The sequence below is a fragment of the Eublepharis macularius genome, chromosome 1 (assembly GCF_028583425.1).
Source record: "Eublepharis macularius isolate TG4126 chromosome 1, MPM_Emac_v1.0, whole genome shotgun sequence".
Taxonomy (NCBI): Eukaryota; Metazoa; Chordata; class Lepidosauria; order Squamata; family Eublepharidae; genus Eublepharis; species Eublepharis macularius.
This window is the reverse complement of record NC_072790.1, coordinates 114448612-114466974: the sequence shown is the minus strand read 5'-3', so window position 1 is coordinate 114466974 and position 18363 is coordinate 114448612. Positions and strand designations below refer to the sequence as shown.

Below are 18363 nucleotides of genomic sequence, written 5' to 3'. Positions count from 1 at the left end.
CTGGCATAGCACCACTAAGGCTTGGCACATGGGGGGGGGATGTTTGGTTTTGGCCAGCTCATCCAGGACCTCATCAGCAAGCCCTTCCATGAACTGGTTCATTAACGCTGCCTCATTCCAGGACAGGTTCTGAATCAGTAGCTGGAACTCAGCCACATAGGTTGTCACCATGTCCCACCCTTGGCGGAGGCGGCGGATTCTCCTGTTGGGATTTTCCGCACAGACTGGGTTGGCGAAGGCCATCTGGAGCTGCTCAGCAAACCCATCATAGTCTTACAGAAGTGGAAATGATTCAAGAAGGAGCGGGGTGGGCCACTTGACTGCCTCTCCTTTGAGTAGGCTCAAGATAAACCCCACTTTGGTCTGGTCATCTAGGAAATCCCGGGGGCTCAGGCTGATGTAAAGTTGGCACTGCGCTAAGAATACAGTAATATACTGATTAATGGGAGAAATGTTAAAAGTGCTGGTAAATGGGACTGACAGAACTGCTACTGAAGTGTGAAAACTAATAGTTCTCAGTAAAGTAACTGATTGTGGATTTAGATACAGATATGATCAATTGATTGTGAATATCTAATCAATTGACTATTTCTGTATAAAAAACACTGATGTTTTACAGGTAACCAAAGGGCTTTGTCTGAAAATGTATCCTCTTTTGCTCTGGGAAGAGTATAGCACTTGAGCTCTTTCTCTTTCTCTTTGCTCCCAACTGAAAGGTATGGAACAGCCCACCTACACAGAGAAATGGCTCCCTTTCCTTTTGTATACTGAACCAAAACACAGTGTAAATTAAAAAAAACCTAAATTCATCTTAAATATTGAGGCAACACACATTTTCTTTGAAATTCTATTTAATGATTAAAACTGATGAATGATTATTATATAATGACAGTTGCTATAATTGCTTTCTTTTCTTACTTCTCTCTGCCTTATGTAAACTGTGCATGTTTGTTTGGTCCCTTTGGTTTTTAACGTTTTGAGCCTTTTGTTATAAGTAACTTGTGAAGAGCCTGTATTTAAACAAAAATACCTACGGAATAGCCCAGGAGGAAAGTAGACACCCCTGGGACATAGACCACACGGACATTAAGAAAAAAGACCACAGAAATTTCCCCCCACCCACCGACCAAAACAGAAAGAAGTACAAACTTTGCAAGTGAAGCTATACTACTTAGATATTTAAATGAACCTACAAGTGCAGATTATGTAGATTGAGAGTGTTTTTTTACTAGCACTTTCATTAAAAATACAAATGATCGTTCCAGTTTATTATGGAGCCATAATGAGATGACATTAAAATTGTTGGAAATACAATGACTTGTGTGCAGAGAAGGCAGAAGACACAGAATATCTGTAGGGGGCAGCAAATTTGACAGTTAGATGGATAGCAAAATAAGATCCTTCTCTCTTCCTCTCCTCTGTCCTTACATGTCTCCAGATCGGTATTCTTAGGCTACTTCTTGCTTCTTTCCGGAAGTCCCTCTCTCCCAGTTTAGTAAGATAGTATCTATTCTATTTCTCTGCTTTCTATCAAAGTTGTAGTTCTTGAATAAACTCTCTTCATTCACTCCTTAATCAGACTCACGATTATTCCTAAAATATACCATATGCTACAAAAACAACTTAGTCCACATAATTTCTATTCATCTTCTATATAAATACATGCATTCATTTTCTACGCAGATATTAAGAGAGACTTATTAACAAAACTCTCTACATTAAAATTTCTGCACAGACCAAACAACAAAACTGATCTTTTAAAAGTCATTTGAAATGGGAATTGCCTACTTGTAAAATGAAGTCACAGAACACATCCAGCAAAATTTCTACAAAGGGCATATAAGAAAGCACTCCCCCTCCTGTCCAGATCAATCTTAATCTGTAAATGAGCAAGTGTTAAATTATGTTTTATGTGAAGATTTTAGTGGCTATGAGCAGGAAATATAGAGAATATATGAACATGTTATAAAACATATGGTATAAAACATATGGTATAAAAGAGAACATGATTCTTTTTTATACCAGTGAGATCACTGGTCCACCCAACTCAATATTGTCCACTTGACCGGCAGCAACCCTCTAGAGTCACAAAACTGACTACTTGATAGCCTTTAACTGGAAATGCAAAGGATTGAACCTGGGACCTTTTGTCTATACGGTAGATGCTCCATCATGGAGCCACAGCCTTAATTACCCTTAATTACACATGACAGATATATAATAGACAAAGTATTACTGACTATAGGTCGGGAGAAGGTTTTTAGCCTTTTTAGTTAGAATAGACAGATGATTTCTAAAGTTTGAAGGTTATTAACTTACAATTGTTGATTTTGTGAAATAATAATATGAACTTGCATATTATTGTGATTGTGATTTGTTCATATTTTCTTCCATGACCTTACTTGATAAATAAATCTAATCACATTATAAAAAGAAGTTTATAATGAGGTTTGCTTTGTAAGGACTATTTAATTGTTTAATAGCTTTGTTTTCTGTCAACCGAGAAATAACAAAAAAGCTGGACATAAGAAAGGGAACAAGACAAGGATGTCCACTCTCTCCACTGCTATTCGTGATGGTGTTGGAAATTTTACTTAGACAAATACGAGAAGACGATGAAATTAAAGGTTTGAAGATTAAAGGATATACATACAAGGTGAGGGCCTTTGCAGACGATGTGATGGTGATAGTGGAGGACCCTCTTCAAAATATGCCAAGGTTAATAGAGAAGATAAAAGAGTTTGGAGACTTGGCAGGATTTTACATAAATAGAAAGAAATCTAAACTGCTTTGTAAGAATATGTCTAAGCAAGAACAACAAGAGTTAATGAGGATAACGGATTGTGAAGTGGTTCATAAAATAAGATATCTAGGTATTGAGTTGACTGCAAAAAATATTGATTTATTTTAAAACAATTATGAAAAGCTTTGGCAGCAAATAGAGACATGATGGTGTGGAATAAGTTAAACCTATCATGGTTGGGTCGTATTGCTGCAATTAAGATGAATGTGTTACCAAGAATAATGTTTTTAATGCAGACAATTCCAATTGTGATAGATAATAAGCAATTTGAAAAATGGCAAAGAAAAATTTTAACCTTTGTGTGGGCAGGAAAAAAGCCTAGAGTGAAGATGGTGTTATATGATGCAAAGGAAAGAGGAGGACTCCAACTACCAAATTTGAAACTATATCATGAAGCCATATGCTTAGTTTGGGTGAGGGATTAGATGTTGTTAGAAAATCATAAATTATTGACATTGGAAGGGAACAAAACCTTTGGATGGCATGCATATTTATGGTATGGAAAGAGTAAGGCTGATGCGATGTTTTTGCATCATTTTGTGAGGCGGAGTCTATTTGCAGTATGGACTAAATACAAGCGATATTTGAATGAAAGAACACCAATGTGGATTGTACCTGCAGAGGTTGTGAATCCAAGAACTGACTATGAAGGAGCAGAGTGGATGACATATCAGAACATTCTTAGAGTGGATCAGAATTTATACAATATTAAAAATAATGATGAATTGCCATTTCGATATGGGTGGTTTCAATATATGCAGATAAAAGATTTGTATGACACTGATTGGAGGAAAGTAGGGTTTAGATTGGAAAATTCAGAATTGGAATAATGTCTACTGCAAGGGGGGGGAATTGATATCTAAAGTGTATAAAATTTTGTTGAAATGGTTTACAGAAGATGAGACAGTAAAAGTTCAAATGGTAAACTGGGCAATAAACTGTAATAAGGATATATTGATGGAAGCTTGGGAGAAATTGTGGAAAAATACTATAAAGATATCAACATGTACCACGATAAGAGAAAATGTGTATAAAATGATTTATAGATGGTATCTCACGCCAAAAAAGCTATAGTCAGATGTCAGATAAATGTTGGAAATGTGGAAAGCATGAGGGTTCCTTTTATCATATGTGGTGGACGTGTGAAAAAGCTAAGCATTTCTGGGGGGAAATAGACGTTATGTCAGATATATTGAAGAAAAAAGTTGTTAGAAACCCAGAATTGTTATTGTTATGTATAAACCTAGAAGACTTTGACAAAATGGACAGGATAATGGTATTTTATATGACTACGGCGGCTAGGATAATTTATGCACAGCTGTGGAAGACAAAAGAGATACCATTGGTGGAAGATTGGATTTTAAAAACATTGAGCTTGGCTGAAATGGATAAACTTACGAGGAAACTTCGAGAGGAAGATATGGAAGAGTATATAACAAGTTGGGAGAAATTTAAGAACTATATAGAAAAAAAGTGGGACATTAAAGGGAAGGTGTGGTCTTTGGATACTTTCTGAGGGGAGGATAGTGTTCTGTTACTTTGAATTAATATAGAGGTATTAATTATAATATTATATTAGAGATAAAAAATCTAGTTTGTGATAATATACCATTTTATTGATATATGTAGGTACAATATGTTATAATTTACTAGGTTATAACGTCATGAATTGGATAACAATATAAAGGATATTAATAATTTTCAACATTATAGATATGATAGATATGTGTAATAGTGCTATCTAAAGATATGCAATGGTATAAAATATATTACTATGACCCATTCTTAGAATGTAGTATATAGCTATTAATATAGGGGGCATATTATATTGTAGGCTATTGATAGACAGTACTAAAAGATATGGAATGTTAGATAATGGTATTTATCATTAGATAGGTATTATTATTTTATATAGAGTTTAGTTTGGTTAAGATTTTATCTAAGAGGTAATAAAGGGAATGGAAAACTGTCGGAAGTCAACGGAAAAGGGTGGGGAAAGGGTGGGGGGTATTATAATATGATGGAAAGTTAACTGTGTATCTTTTTATATTTGTATAATGACCCATCCAATAAATTTTTTTTTAAAAAAAATAGCTTTGTTTTCTAGCCACTAACAGCAACACAAGGAAATACTTGCTTTTTAAATTTACTCAGCCATTTTTGCTGTGCATAGAAGCATTGGAAGAAAAATTGCTCTATGGAAAATTAAACTACAGCATTACTGAAAATGCAATCAAATATGGTTAATGTATTATTATGATGAATGTTGTTTAGGGGAGTCATTTCCTGCAGTAAACTAATCTTATTTGATATATTTATTCATCGGCCATTACAATCAGCTTAAAAGAAATAATTTAATAGACTTCAGAAATATTCTATTTTACATCTGTGCAACAAAGTTATATAAAATTGAGAATTATTGTTAAAAGAACAAAAGGCAAGATCCAAAGTGTCCTCTGATGCAGAGGTTCATGTATGCACTGAAGCTTTTCATTCCTCTTCTTCAAACAGCAACTCTCCCCGCAACACCCAGGGAGCTACTTCTAATTCTTGGTAGGTTGGCAGAACCAATTTCCAGTGTGGAACAGAGGACGTGAGGTTTTTTTCCCCAAAAGATGGTCAAGACCTTCTCCAAACACCCTTCTCATTTGTGGAGAGCTTCATGTGCTCAAATGATTCATATATTAATGGCCCCCTCCTGCATGATCAGCAGTGTGTGCACTATGAAATGACTGAATTACCCCATAGTTAAACTATATGTTGCCAATCCATATGCCCATGAATGCACCGAGGAGGGTTTGTCACATAAGGGTCACTGTTTTACAAGATAACAATTGCTTCTGTGTAGATTAGGAGATTATGCTGGGAAAATTATTGTTTTCTCCAAATCCTTCTACTCCTGTTAAAGTAATCTTGGATAATTTTTGTAATTAAAGTAGGAAAAACATTCTTAAACATTATTCTTAAGTCAACAGAGTTCTTGTAACAACAGGGAGACTCCTAATAACATCATATGGTCCACAGAATATTCCACTCTGGCACCACGTATAGTTAATATTGTTAAACGTAACTGGCACGTGGTGAACAGTTTAGCTGGATGTGAAAAAACAACAACATTAGATTTATATACCGCCCTCCAGGAAGACTTAACGCCCACTCAGAGCATTTTACTATGTTATTATTATCCCCACAATAATCACCCTGTGAGGTGGATGGGACTGAGAGAGCTCTGACAGCTGTGACTGACCCAAGGTCACCCAGCTGGCTTCAGACAGCGGAGTAGGGAATCAAAGCCGGCTCTCCAGATTAGAGTCCCGTGCTCTTAACCACTACTCCAAACTGGCTCTCAATACTTTCACTATTGTAAAAATAGTATAAAATAAATTTATTAAGTTTATGGCTAAACTTTGATTTTATTGCTCACAAAGGATTTTCCTCGGATTTAAAAAAAAAAGCCCACCTTTGGATTTGTAATTGGAAGAGAGATAAAATAATTTGGCCGGTCTTGTTTTTTCTTTTTTTTCTTTATTAGATTTTCTCCTTCATTCTCTGTTCCTGTAGTTCTCTTTCTCTTCTTCTTAATGTTTGAATGAAGTGCACAGTTGTCTGGGTGGAAAACAAAAGAAGCCGTTATCCTGCACATGTGTAGACAGAGCAATACTTAAACACTGTTTTATATTACATTTTATATTCTAAGTGAATGTTCTCCATGCAGCAGATGAAGTAGCAAACCAGACCACTCACATCCAAGGAAGAGCTATCTACAGATAGCTTCTGCAGCATAGCTGCTGTAGCACAGTGGTTAAGTGGTTTGGCTGCGAATCAGCACTCTACTGGTTTGAATCCCACCACTGCAATGAGCTCAGTAGGAGGGCTTCGGTAAGCCGCTCCTCTCAACCCCAGCTCCCCAGCTGCATTGTGGGGATAATAATAATACTAAATGGTTCACTGCTCTGGGTGAGGCACAAATATGTCTAGAAGAGCTGTATATAAGCACAGTTATTATTATTACTAGCAATAAAGCCCTTTGTGGGAAAAAATACAACAGGCTCTAAAAAAGGGGAGGGCGGACAGCAGGCATTCTGTCACTGATCCCAGCCGGATGAAGACAGGGGGGCGAGCATGGCCACCTCCTCTGCACCTGATCCCGGCCAAATGAAGGGGGTGGGCATTGCCACATGCTCTGTGCCTGATCCCAGCTGGGTGAATGGGGGGCAGGCATTGCCTCTTGCTCCACACCTGGTCCCAGCCGAGTGAGGGGGGGTGAGCATTGCCACCTGCTCTGCACCTGATCCCTACTGGGTGAATGGGGTGGGGTGGGCATTGCCTCCTGCTCCACACCTGATCCCAGCTGGGTGAAGCAGGGGCAGGCATTGCCACCTGCTTCGCTCCTGATGCTGGGTGAAGTGGGGGGGGCATTGTCACCTCCTCTGCGACCGATTCCGGCAGGATGAATAGGGAGGTGGGCATTGCCTCATGCTCCACTCCTAATCCCTGCCAGGTGAAATTGGGGGCGGACATTACCTCCTGATCCAGGCTGGGTGAAGGCGGGGCACTGCCACCTCCTCTGCGACTGATTCCAGCAGGTTGAACAGGGGGGCGGGCATTGCCTCATGCTCTGATCCTGAATCCAGCCAGATGAAGGGGTTGGGACTCGCCACCTGCTCCACTTCTGATCCCGGCTGGTGGACATTTCCTGCTCTGCTCCTGATCCCTTTGGTCTGTTTTGTATTTCGCTCCTGATCCCAGCTGGGTGAAGGCAGAGGGTGGGTATTGCCCCATGCTCCACATCTGATCCCAGCTGGGTGAGGGCAGCAGGCGGGAATTGCCACCTGCTCCACTCCTGATCCCAGATGGATGAAGGGGGCTAGGAATTGCCACCTGTTCCACTCCTGATTCCAGCTGGGTAAAGACGGGGGACAGGCAATGCCACTTGCTTTGTTCCTCATCCCAGCTGGGTGGAGGGAGAGGGCAGACATTGCCACATGCTCCACTCCTGAACCCAGCAAGGTGAAGGCGGGGATGGGCATTGCCACCTGCTTTGCTCCTGATCCCAGCTGGGTGAAGACAGAAGGTGGGTGGTATTGCCACCTGCTCCACTCTTGATCCCAGCTGGATGAAGGCAGGGGATGGGCATTGCCACCTGCTCCGCTCCTGATCCCAGCTGAGTGATGGGCTTTGCCACCTGCTCCCCTCCTGATCCCAGCTGGGTGAAGACAGGGAGTGGGCATTGCCACCTGCTGTGCTCCTGATCCCATGTGAAAGGCAGGCAGGCATTGCCACCTGCTCTGCTCCTGAGCCCAACTTGATGAATTTGGGGTCAGGCATTGCTGCCTTCTCCATGCCTGATCCCAGCCTGGGCTTCCTGCTGTGGTGTGCTCTCTGGAGGTCTGGCTGGGCTTCCCTCCACAGCAGTGCCCTCTGGTAGTGCACCAGGGTAGGAAGTGAGTTGTCCTGAATACACTTAGCTTTTTATATAGTAGGATTATTATTACACACCCATGGTATTCCCCCGTTATGCAGAAAAAAATGACTTTGTGAATAACCAAAAGAGAAAAATGATCACCTTATGAGGACTGAATACGGTTCAGGAGTAGGGAATGTTGAGAGCAGCTGAGAGTCATTTAAAGAAAAAGGGGAATGAGTAAGGAGAAAGCAGACTCATCAAGCTCCCGAGTTTAGAGAGAAAGATTTTGGCAGATGGAGTGGAACTCAAACACAAAAGAAGGAAACTTCCTAAGTAAGCATCAAACAAGGGGAGCCCAAGCTCAAGGAAGTACAACAAGGAGTATAAATTATACACCTTTCGTTTGTATTGAATTCATAGATTTTTATAAATTGAAGTCCTTAATAGGAATAATTCAATATATCAAATATTTATGTACAAGAGTCCCCAACAAGAATTCATGTAAAACTTCCTTTGTACAAGTCATATTTCATTTATACATCAAGAATGCCCAAACACAGAGCCTATACATTCAATGCTCTTAATCAGTTTGTAAATGCCGTATGTTCCCCAAATGTGTGGGGAGAACTCCGGCGTTAATTCCAGGCAACTGGCAACGAGCTCCACCGGCCTCATGTAATTCTGCTCGTTTCGAGGCATCTTCTTCTCTCCTTCAGACTTCATATGGAACATAGCCTGTATTCCTTAGGAAATATAGGACATTTAATAGAATTTTAAGGAACTTTTTATTATACCTATGCCTTATACTTGTCATGGCTTGGATAGCGCAGGCAAGACTGAGGTATGGGGTCAAAAGCGGCTTAAGTCACCTGTGCAAAAAAGGCCTGGATTCACCTCCTCTATGACCATAATCAACTGGCTAGCACAAATAAGACTACATTTGTGTTTCACAATAACATGCCAGCAGTGGGAAAGAGATTCAACAGGTGCTTAAGTTACAAGAATGAAATCATTATAAAAATTCTGGTCTGTGTGCCTGAACTACCAGAAATCATTTTATAAACCATTTTTCTGGATTATACTATTCTTACTTGGGTCCTGCCTTTGTTCCTTAGGTTTACCTCTAGATTGCCTCTTAGTATGGATTTACTTAGGCTTCTTTTTTTATATATATTTCAATTTCAAACATACAAACATATATTATACACTATAACCCTATAAACCTAAAATAAAAACTACATACAAACATTTAAGTGGAATTTACTTAAAGCTACTTCTGATATTTCACTTTAATTGAAATATTATTCTATCTTTACCATCTGTCTTCATATCTAATAACATTTTATCAACTAATGTTTTTATTATAAGCATGCATTATCTCTTTCCTTCTATTATTCTATTTATTAATTTAATCATTCTCTTTATTAATTTAATTTTTTCTTACGTTTTCAGCTATATAATTTATCTTGGAATTCTAAATATGGTCTGTTATGTATAAAAAAAGTTAATTTTGCCATTGTCGCATCCTCATTTAATTTGTATTGTCGAAGGCTTTCACGGCTGGAGAACGATGGCTGTTGTGGGTTTTCCGGGCTGTATTGCCGTGGTCTTGGCATTGTAGTTCTGACAGGATGACTCAGCTCAACCCCACCCCTCCTGAGTAGATACAAATGACCTACATCTTTTCCACACTGTGACACTGAGAGATCTCCGTCTTTTGGTGCTACACCTCTGAAGATGCCAGCCACAGCTGCTGGCGAAACGTCAGGAACTACAATGCCAAGACCACGGCAATACAGCCCGGAAAACCCACAACAGCCCTCATTTAATTTATTCGTCCATTCCTTCAAGTCTGGGCATTTCACTGCTTTCCATTTTACTGCAAATATTACTCTTGCGTCTATCCATAACTAAATAGTTCACTGAGTATTTTTGCAATTTTACCTGGTAAAATATTTAATTTCATATTTTTTGGATCCATTGAAAACTTGAATTTTAATATTTTTTGCACTTTTTCATGTACTTCTATCCAATATTTTCTTGCTTCCTTGTATGTCCACCTAGGGTTGCCAGGCGCCCTGACTCCCCTGGTGGGAGATCAGGAGCCAGGCACTTACCTTGCAGCATCCCCAGTTCTCTTTTGCTCCCGGGCTTGTGTGATGATGTCACTTCCAGGAAGTGATGTCATCGTGTGAGTCAAAGGGTGGCCTAGGAGCACGCCTTTGCTCATCAGGGGGCCAAACTGGCCTGCTGCAGAAAGTGATTCAGCCTGAATTGGGTCAGCTGCAGGAGCAATTCAGCCTGAATCAGGCCGCTGTGGATGCAGGAGTGCGTCGCAGTGCCCAATGGCATGCTGTGCTGCCCGGGGGGGGGGGCGCATTGGAAAGCGTGCCCCCCTGGCCAGGTAAGTGGGGGCAGGGGGATGGTGGGAGCAGGGGATCCCCCACCCCGGGTGAGGGAATGGCATCCCTATGTCCACCTCATATGATAAAATGTTGCATCTGTATTCTGACATTTCCAACACTTCTCATTATATTCTTTGTTTCTGCTGTATCTTTAGGGGTATTATCCCATATAAAAAACATTTTGTACCAGTTCTCTCTTAATATTTGACATTCAAATATTGTTCTGTTTCAATGTCATATTGCAATAACATGTTATACGTTTTTCCTAATAGATGTTTTAAATCTCCAATGATTATTTGTTCAAATGTGGGTTTCTTTCTGAGTTGTCTGCCTCCCTTCTTTAGCTATTACTTAGGTTTATTTTCCATTAAGGCTGAATTGATTTTCCTGATGAGATTGGTGGGCACTTGGTATGCTTTTCTAATTGTATTCAATGTTATTGAAATGATTTAGTAATTACATATTTGACAGAACTTCAACAAATTTTATTGGACCATGTTTCACAATGACTTACTGTAAATACAACAGTCTACCCTTTGGCTCCATTGCCACAAATTTCTGGATTCAGTTTATTGTTGATACAACTCTGAATAATTCCCTATAAAAGGACCATGTGCATACTATAATAAGTTCCACCGGAAATTTATTTGCATCTAGATTTTAATTGGTGTTAAGTGTACACTGTGTGACATTCATAGACCTTTTGAATAAGGAAACGCCAAACCTTAAAATCCAAGGTATTTAACATATTTATACCTAGGAGATCAAAAGGCAAGGGCAAGTAGGACAAAAATGGATAAGGTACCAAAAGTGGGTAAGCGGGTAAGGAAGGTAAGTACTGGGTAGAACTATAATAGGAATAGATTTTTTTAAAGAAATAACAAACAGATAATGTATATTTCAACAATTACCTACTGAGATCAAATTGGAATTTGTGCATTTTTGAAGTTATAGAATACAAACATCAGGCTGTTTTTGACAGGCTGGGTTCAGAACAGCAAAACTTTAAACAGAACTTCCTCATTTACTTCTCCATTGGAATGCAAACCAAAGGTAACTTCACCGCTCTGGTTTGATATCTGCACTTACCATTAAATTCATTCTCAATATCTGCTTTGGCAAATGGCATTTCCATCATCAAACAGCGTATGGAACCATCAAGACTGCACAACTCCTTTTTTTGTTTTTTACTTTGCTTTTTCTTCTGCTCCATGCTATGGCATCCATCTGGAATACATTTAGAACAATGAATTGGGTCTTAGATTTCAGGGCTGATGAAATCATTACCAATAAAACTCAGTTCCAGACTCACAGCTCGCCTACAAGGCAATTTTTCAAGCACAACAGCAGAAAGTCTCACAAAGCAACTGCTTGTTCCTCCACGTTGCAGATTTACACTGCATTTGTAGCTTTCAATGTATTTCATTCAACAGTCACTTAACTGTGCCTTAGTTTCCCCGTTTGAAAAACAGGAATAATGCTGACCTCATTGTTTTACAGAGATCTCATTTCTAGAGTTGAAATTAATGCAATCTGTGCTCTGATTTTCAAAGCTCTGCACAGTGCAACCCCACTCACTATATACTGCTCTATGCACACGAAGAGCTCATTTTTATTGCTTCGAGGGGAAAACGGAAGTGGAATTCTTGAATTTATTTGGAAGCCTTTTGAGTACTGTGATTGTAATTAAAAGTAACTTCTTTAAAGCCTGCCTAGCATTGGATAATTTCTGAACCATAACCTTCAAAAGAGAACTGGGCTGCTGAAACATTCCTCAGTTAAAACCTCACTAGATTAACAAAGCTTAAGCTTTTCAACAAACAGTAAAAGAAACAGTCACTGGTCAAAGGGAGCAATCCTAAGCAGGTCTGCTCACTAGAAGCCTCATGTTATTCAATGGGGCTCACTTCCAGAAAAGTTCCCTTAGGACTGCAGTCAAAATAACTGTAGTTTTAGTATATTTGCAAAAATTGTTTTGTTCACTAGTTGTTCTCCAGTACAGTTGTGAAGAGTTTTCCTTTTCACACTGAGAAATACAAAGAATTTTAAAATAGCAATTATTTTAACATAATTGAAGAAAAAGCTTGGGTTTATTTTATACCTGAAAATTGGCAGCTACTGAAGTATTTGCATCTGTTGTACTTTCTCAAAGCTTCATCTATCAGTGACTTGGCACAAATTGGTATTTCCTTAATATGCATTTTTTAAAAATCAAATCAATTTCCTGCTTTCATGTTATGTATTCATAGCAGGAAATCAGGGCAACAAGAAAATAAAAAGATCGGTGCTGCTAACTATAGGAATAATTTTCTCATAGTCTTATGGATTAATTTAAGAATTAATCAAAAATCAGTTATCTGCCTTTTTGTTCTATACACCTAAAATTAATAGTATTGTTGTTGTTTTTAATTAAAAAGAAAAGGCCCTTTGGCATCTTTGAATGTAAGCCGCCAACAACAATAGAAAAACCAAGACAATTACATCTGAGTACCTGAAGAACACTTACATCAGAATTTCAGTGTACAAGAAAATACTTCAATACTACTGAATTACAGATTTTCAAATCTCCACTGGTAAGTGAAGATATTTCAAATCTGTGTGTGTGTGGGGTGGGAATTTGTCAACATATATGCAAAGAAACCAGACTTAATACAATGCAAAAACACTTGATTCAGATTGTTAGTGCTTCTATAGTGTTTCTTAGATACCTCAACTGTAGTGCTAAGGAAGGTAAGTCACCTAATTAAGAGCTAATTGGCAAGGGAAGGACAATAGGATGGTTGTCATTTGATCCTGCAGATTATGCAGAAATTGTTACAGCTACATTATTAAAAACAAATATACGATTTAGATATGTTACTTCTACTGTGTAATTACATTAGAACCAGGCTCCCATACCTTGCCCTTCACTTGGTGGGGAGGAGCAGTGCATCCACAGAACCATACTGTACATACAAGCTTCAAAGTATCCTTTAGCATGCGGGGGAGGGGATAGATCTACTGGCCTGCTTTCAGTGTTAAAAACCCTGCACAGAATTCTGTTTATGGGACTTGCACTTCCAGAGGCAATCTTAATGGCAACAAGTCAATGATAACTAATTTGGCTCCAGTCATAGATGTGGAACATCCGTATCTAAATATATGCAAAACAACGGAACAGCACCAGGCAAGGCTTTCTACATAAGACACCTTGGGTCCCACTGGGGAGAAAGGTAAGGTATAAATGAAGGAACCCTTCCACCCCGCTTTTGCACTTAGAAGCATCTCTTGAGAACCACTTAACACATTACACTTTTTAGTACACCTAATCTGTTTTAACACACACATAAAATGTAATGTATGAATGAGAACATATTTTCAAACACATGGATCCCAGAAAACAGTCGGTGGAGAGCCTCAGCTCCCTGCTGAGTGTACCCTCACTGTCAAACCAGGTTTTCTCAACATAATGTGTGGAATTGCATTAGGAACTACAGGCACTTGTGTCAAATGACCACCATATGATTTATGTCCAAAGTATATCTCAAATATAACTAGTTTGTAAATAGTGAAAAAACAGCCCTTTCCTCTGATTGAAATAAACTAAAATGTCCTGTTTGTGCCGCAAAATAAATGTAACATGAACACTTAAATCAATCAGTATTCAAAGAACAAGGCAAATACTGAACGTAATGGTTTGCAGTAACAAGTGAAGCAGGGATTATCTCAGGGGAAATTATCCAGCAGAAGAGATAAACAAGTGAGTCATAGCATTGGACTCAGCTGCAGGTGTGCAATTTTTCATAGATCAGAAAAAGCAACTTTGGTGTGTAATTTCTGTTGTTATTTGCTGGCAGGTAATTTGTAGTCATTCAATTTCATTCCATTATGGCTTGTGTACATTAAGATTAAGGTTGTAACTCTACGCACTCTTACCAAGTAGAAAGTAGCAGAGAACTCAGTGGAACGCACTACTGCATATACATGCATAGAATTGTATTGTACTTCTAAGAATTGCATCACCTTGCAAAATTAAAGGTATGTTTTGAAATTGACCATGTGAAAACTAGACTATACTTTGTTAGGTTTTTAGCACCATCAAGTCACATTAACAAAGTATGAGCAATCCATTGAGGACAGTAGGTATATATTTTATAGAAATATTTTCAGTAGAAGCATGACTCATTCTTGAATACATTTGAACCCTATGCAGAAATGTGTGTTGGCTTTTCCAAGGAAGCTCTATTGTCCTGTAATATGTCCAATAGACTCTGCTAGAAAGAGAGCAGGTGATTCAATGACTGCTATCATACCAACTTTGCAAACGTCAGTAGCGTATCCTAGTAGTAACTTCAGCCATAAAGTTCTACTCTTTTGTACTGTCTTATACTGCAAGTTCAGGTAAATTGGTCCTATTTATTTTGGTGTACAAGTTTCTACTAATGTGATGTACGTTACTAATCAATATAAATACTACAGTTTAAAAAGGCAGACAGAAATATGACCTGTATTTAGAGTCTTCTTTCTTAAATGAAATAGCATTAAAAATATTCTGCTACTGAGGCAGTTGCTGGCAGTTTCTGAACTGTAGGCACTTATAAAAGCTAAACAAATAGTAACAGTATTGTCTAAAACAGCCTTAACTGTCATGTAAAGAAAAGGAAAATTCCATTCCCACAATAATTCATGGACAAAAGCTCATCTCAGAAAGCACAAGGGGGGCGGGGGGAAGCAGCACTCATTTCAGCGGACGAAGGAAAAGTCTGCAAGTTGTAATTTGAGCCAATGTGTTATGGTGGATAGGGTGATGGAAAAAATTCTTAACGCTCATCTTAGCTTATCTCCTAGGGTTGTATGAGGATACAATGGGAGAACTATCATTTTATGATCACACTGAGTATATTGAAAGGGTAGATACCCAAAAATGATAAATGATTATTGTTTATGTAAAATTGAATTACTTGAAGTTAGGCAACCTGAACATTTAAATGCCGTTCCAAATGAAGAATAAAACACAGCACCCTGGAAAAGCATTTACTAATTCTTCCATGCTAATTAAGTATCTATAACATTACCTGAATAATAATGGTTCTCTTTCTTTCCATAGTTCAATGTACCATGTACACCATAAGTACGGTATGTAAACTGGCACATTTTGTCAATCCTCTTTGAGTACAACTTCTCATTTCAACTGACCTGCCACAGCACCTCTGTCTGGGGAACAATGTATTCAGGGACAGGATATATATGTTTTCAATAAATAAAAACAAATGTGATACTCCTTTTTCTATTCCATAAGAATATGTACGGCAGCAAAAGCAGTTTTTAAATCCAGTGGAAGGCTCAACATTAAAGCTGGGTTCTGTGCTTCATTTACCAAATCACTGGTGCGACATAATGCTTACAAAAGGTGCCTTTTCACTGCTAACAACATAAGAGGAGCCACCTGCTGGAGCAGGCCAGTGGCCAACCTATTGCTAAGGAGGGTCAACAAACGGCATAGAGGCCAAGTCCCTTCCCTGGTGCTGCCTCCTAGCTCTGTGGATATGAAGGTTTTCTTTAGTCACCACACCACAGCTGCTGATAGGCCCATCCTTCACGCATCTGCCTAATCCCCTTTTAAAGCCATCTTTGCTTGTAGCAATCACTACACTGACAGCAATTTCCACAATATTATTACTTGCTGAGTAAAGTACTTCCTTTCATTTCTTCTCTCTCTCCTGCCCATCAACTACAGTCATCGCTAGGTTTCACATCTGGCTGTTTTCCCTAGTGATAGTGATTTGTTTACACCCTAGAATAATACATCTATTTTATGCATTTATTTAAAACATTTATTAGCCACCTTTCTACCCTGTAGGAACTCAAGATGACTTACAATATTAATAAAAGAGCAATTATAAAATGAATAAAACAAAGTTTTAAAAACACAGTTTAGGACTGTATTGTCGAAGGCTTTCACGGCCGAAGAACGATAGTTGTTGTGGGTTTTCCGGGCTGTATTGCCGTGGTCTTGGTCCCAAGACCACGGCAATACAGCCCGGAAAACCCACAACCACAGTTTAGGACTGCTAATAAACAAAAAAAAGTTAATTAAAAGTAGTCCTAAATATAAATATCTTCAGCTTCAGGGACAGGCACACCTTCCTTGAGATGTATATGCACTTTTGATAGTGCTTGAAACGATCTATACATATTGCTAAGAATAGTGGTGTTTTACCAAGAAAGAACAGGCCACTGTGCTGTAGTGATTAGCCTCAAAAGAAGGGCCAGTTTCAACCCCCTACTGCGGGATAAGGAACACACACAGTTTTCCCACGGATTGCATTTGTTTTCCCACTCTGACAGTGAGACCTCTGTTGCCATTCAAATTGGGTCCATGGCACACAGGGACAAGGGCCTTCACCTTTTCCCCTGCTCCTGATCTGAAAAGGCCTGGCATTGGGGCACTGCTTAATTTACCATTACACACGCAGCTCCCAATGCAGCAAGCTGACTCTCAGGAACTATTTCAGGAAGGAAAAACGTAAGGGTAGGGCCCTCACATGGCCTAGTCTAAATCAGGCACCTGCACCCTTGAAAACTGAGTGACTTGTGCTGGTATCGGACTGAACCTTTTGAGGACAGGCCCAAGGAGCACACGTGGAGTAATGTGTAGCTAGACTCCTAGCTGTAAAATTTATTGGATGACCGCATGCCGGTCGCCACCACTCAACCAAATTCCAGCTGTGTTAGTTTGTGCCACAATAAATCCATTAATTTTTAAGCCTCCATCTGACAATTTGCCTTTTTTTCCTACCTCGCCGAGTTGTTGTGAGAAAAAAAATGGGGGAAACCAGCTACCTCGAGTTCCTAAGAGGAAATGCAGTCAACAGAAAAAGCTTGGCTATGCATTCTTATTCATGGCAGGAACCAGCACTACCGGGGGCGGGACTTAAATGCTTGGCCTGAAGGAGAAGTTTGTATCTTATGCAGTCGCTTTTTAGGATAAAAGCGCCAATGCAACTGGCCAAAAATAAAAATTTCTTCCCTTCCTGAGGCTACTGGACGCTCCTCCTCTTTCCGGGGCGGAGAGCACTGATGACTGCCAGAGCTTCTGCCATCTGCTCACCGCTATCCATCTGTAACTGGCTGGCGTAGGAGGAAGGTTCTCCGCTCCCTCCGGACTCTCCCCCGGCTGCCTCCTCGGCGCCCAGCCTGTGGGACTCCCAGTCGCGGGCAGGGCACTCTCGGACTGCCATGGTGGCCTTAATGCCGTGCGGGCTCCGCGTCGCCGTAGAGCAACGGGCAACCCTCTGAGAACGTGTCGCAGCTGTCCCAACAAGGAAGCGAAGGGCCCGAAGCACTCGGGGCACCATGGCCCGGCGGCCTCCGTATCAAGTCAGAACCCGAACGCTACGGGAAGGCAGAGGGGTCAAGGAAAATAGCGGGGAGAGAGCGCCTGCCTTGAGTAAGTGCGTGGGAGAAACTACCAGTCCCAGCATGCAACGCAGCGAAGGCCCGCTCGTGATAAGTCCTAGAGTGGGAGGCTCGTTGATTCCTAGGCTGTAGTTCTACTTGGAACACCCTGGACTGGGTTGCAAGTCTCGTCCAACGTAATCGGAGCGACTGAAAAATAGCCGCGCGTGGGCTGCTGCTATTGGTGTCTCGCGCCTTCAGTTTGTAGGCGACAGTGGCTGCGAAGAGCCAGAATGATTTGTTTTGTTAACCTGTTAGTGTCCGCATGGTTAGGCTGGAGAGAGACTGCTCGCCTTTTGTAGCTTCGGGCT

General features: G+C 39.9%; 1 protein-coding gene across 5 annotated transcripts in view; it reads right to left on the bottom strand.

The window, feature by feature from the left end:
- AKAP7 (A-kinase anchoring protein 7) overlaps positions 1-18097 on the bottom strand; it is a 138184-nt gene extending 120087 nt beyond the window's left edge. For 2 of the 5 annotated variants that reach the window (XM_054977122.1, XM_054977031.1), the window contains exons 1-3: positions 17706-18097; positions 11705-11842; positions 6264-6409 (exon numbers count right to left, since the gene is read on the bottom strand). In XM_054977122.1, coding sequence (XP_054833097.1) covers positions 6264-6409; positions 11705-11842; positions 17706-17952 — 531 coding nt within the window. In that variant the 5' untranslated portion in view covers positions 17953-18097. The other 3 variants (XM_054977209.1, XM_054977293.1, XM_054977376.1) reach the window with 3 other exon arrangements.
- Positions 18098-18363: the final 266 nt, after the last annotated feature.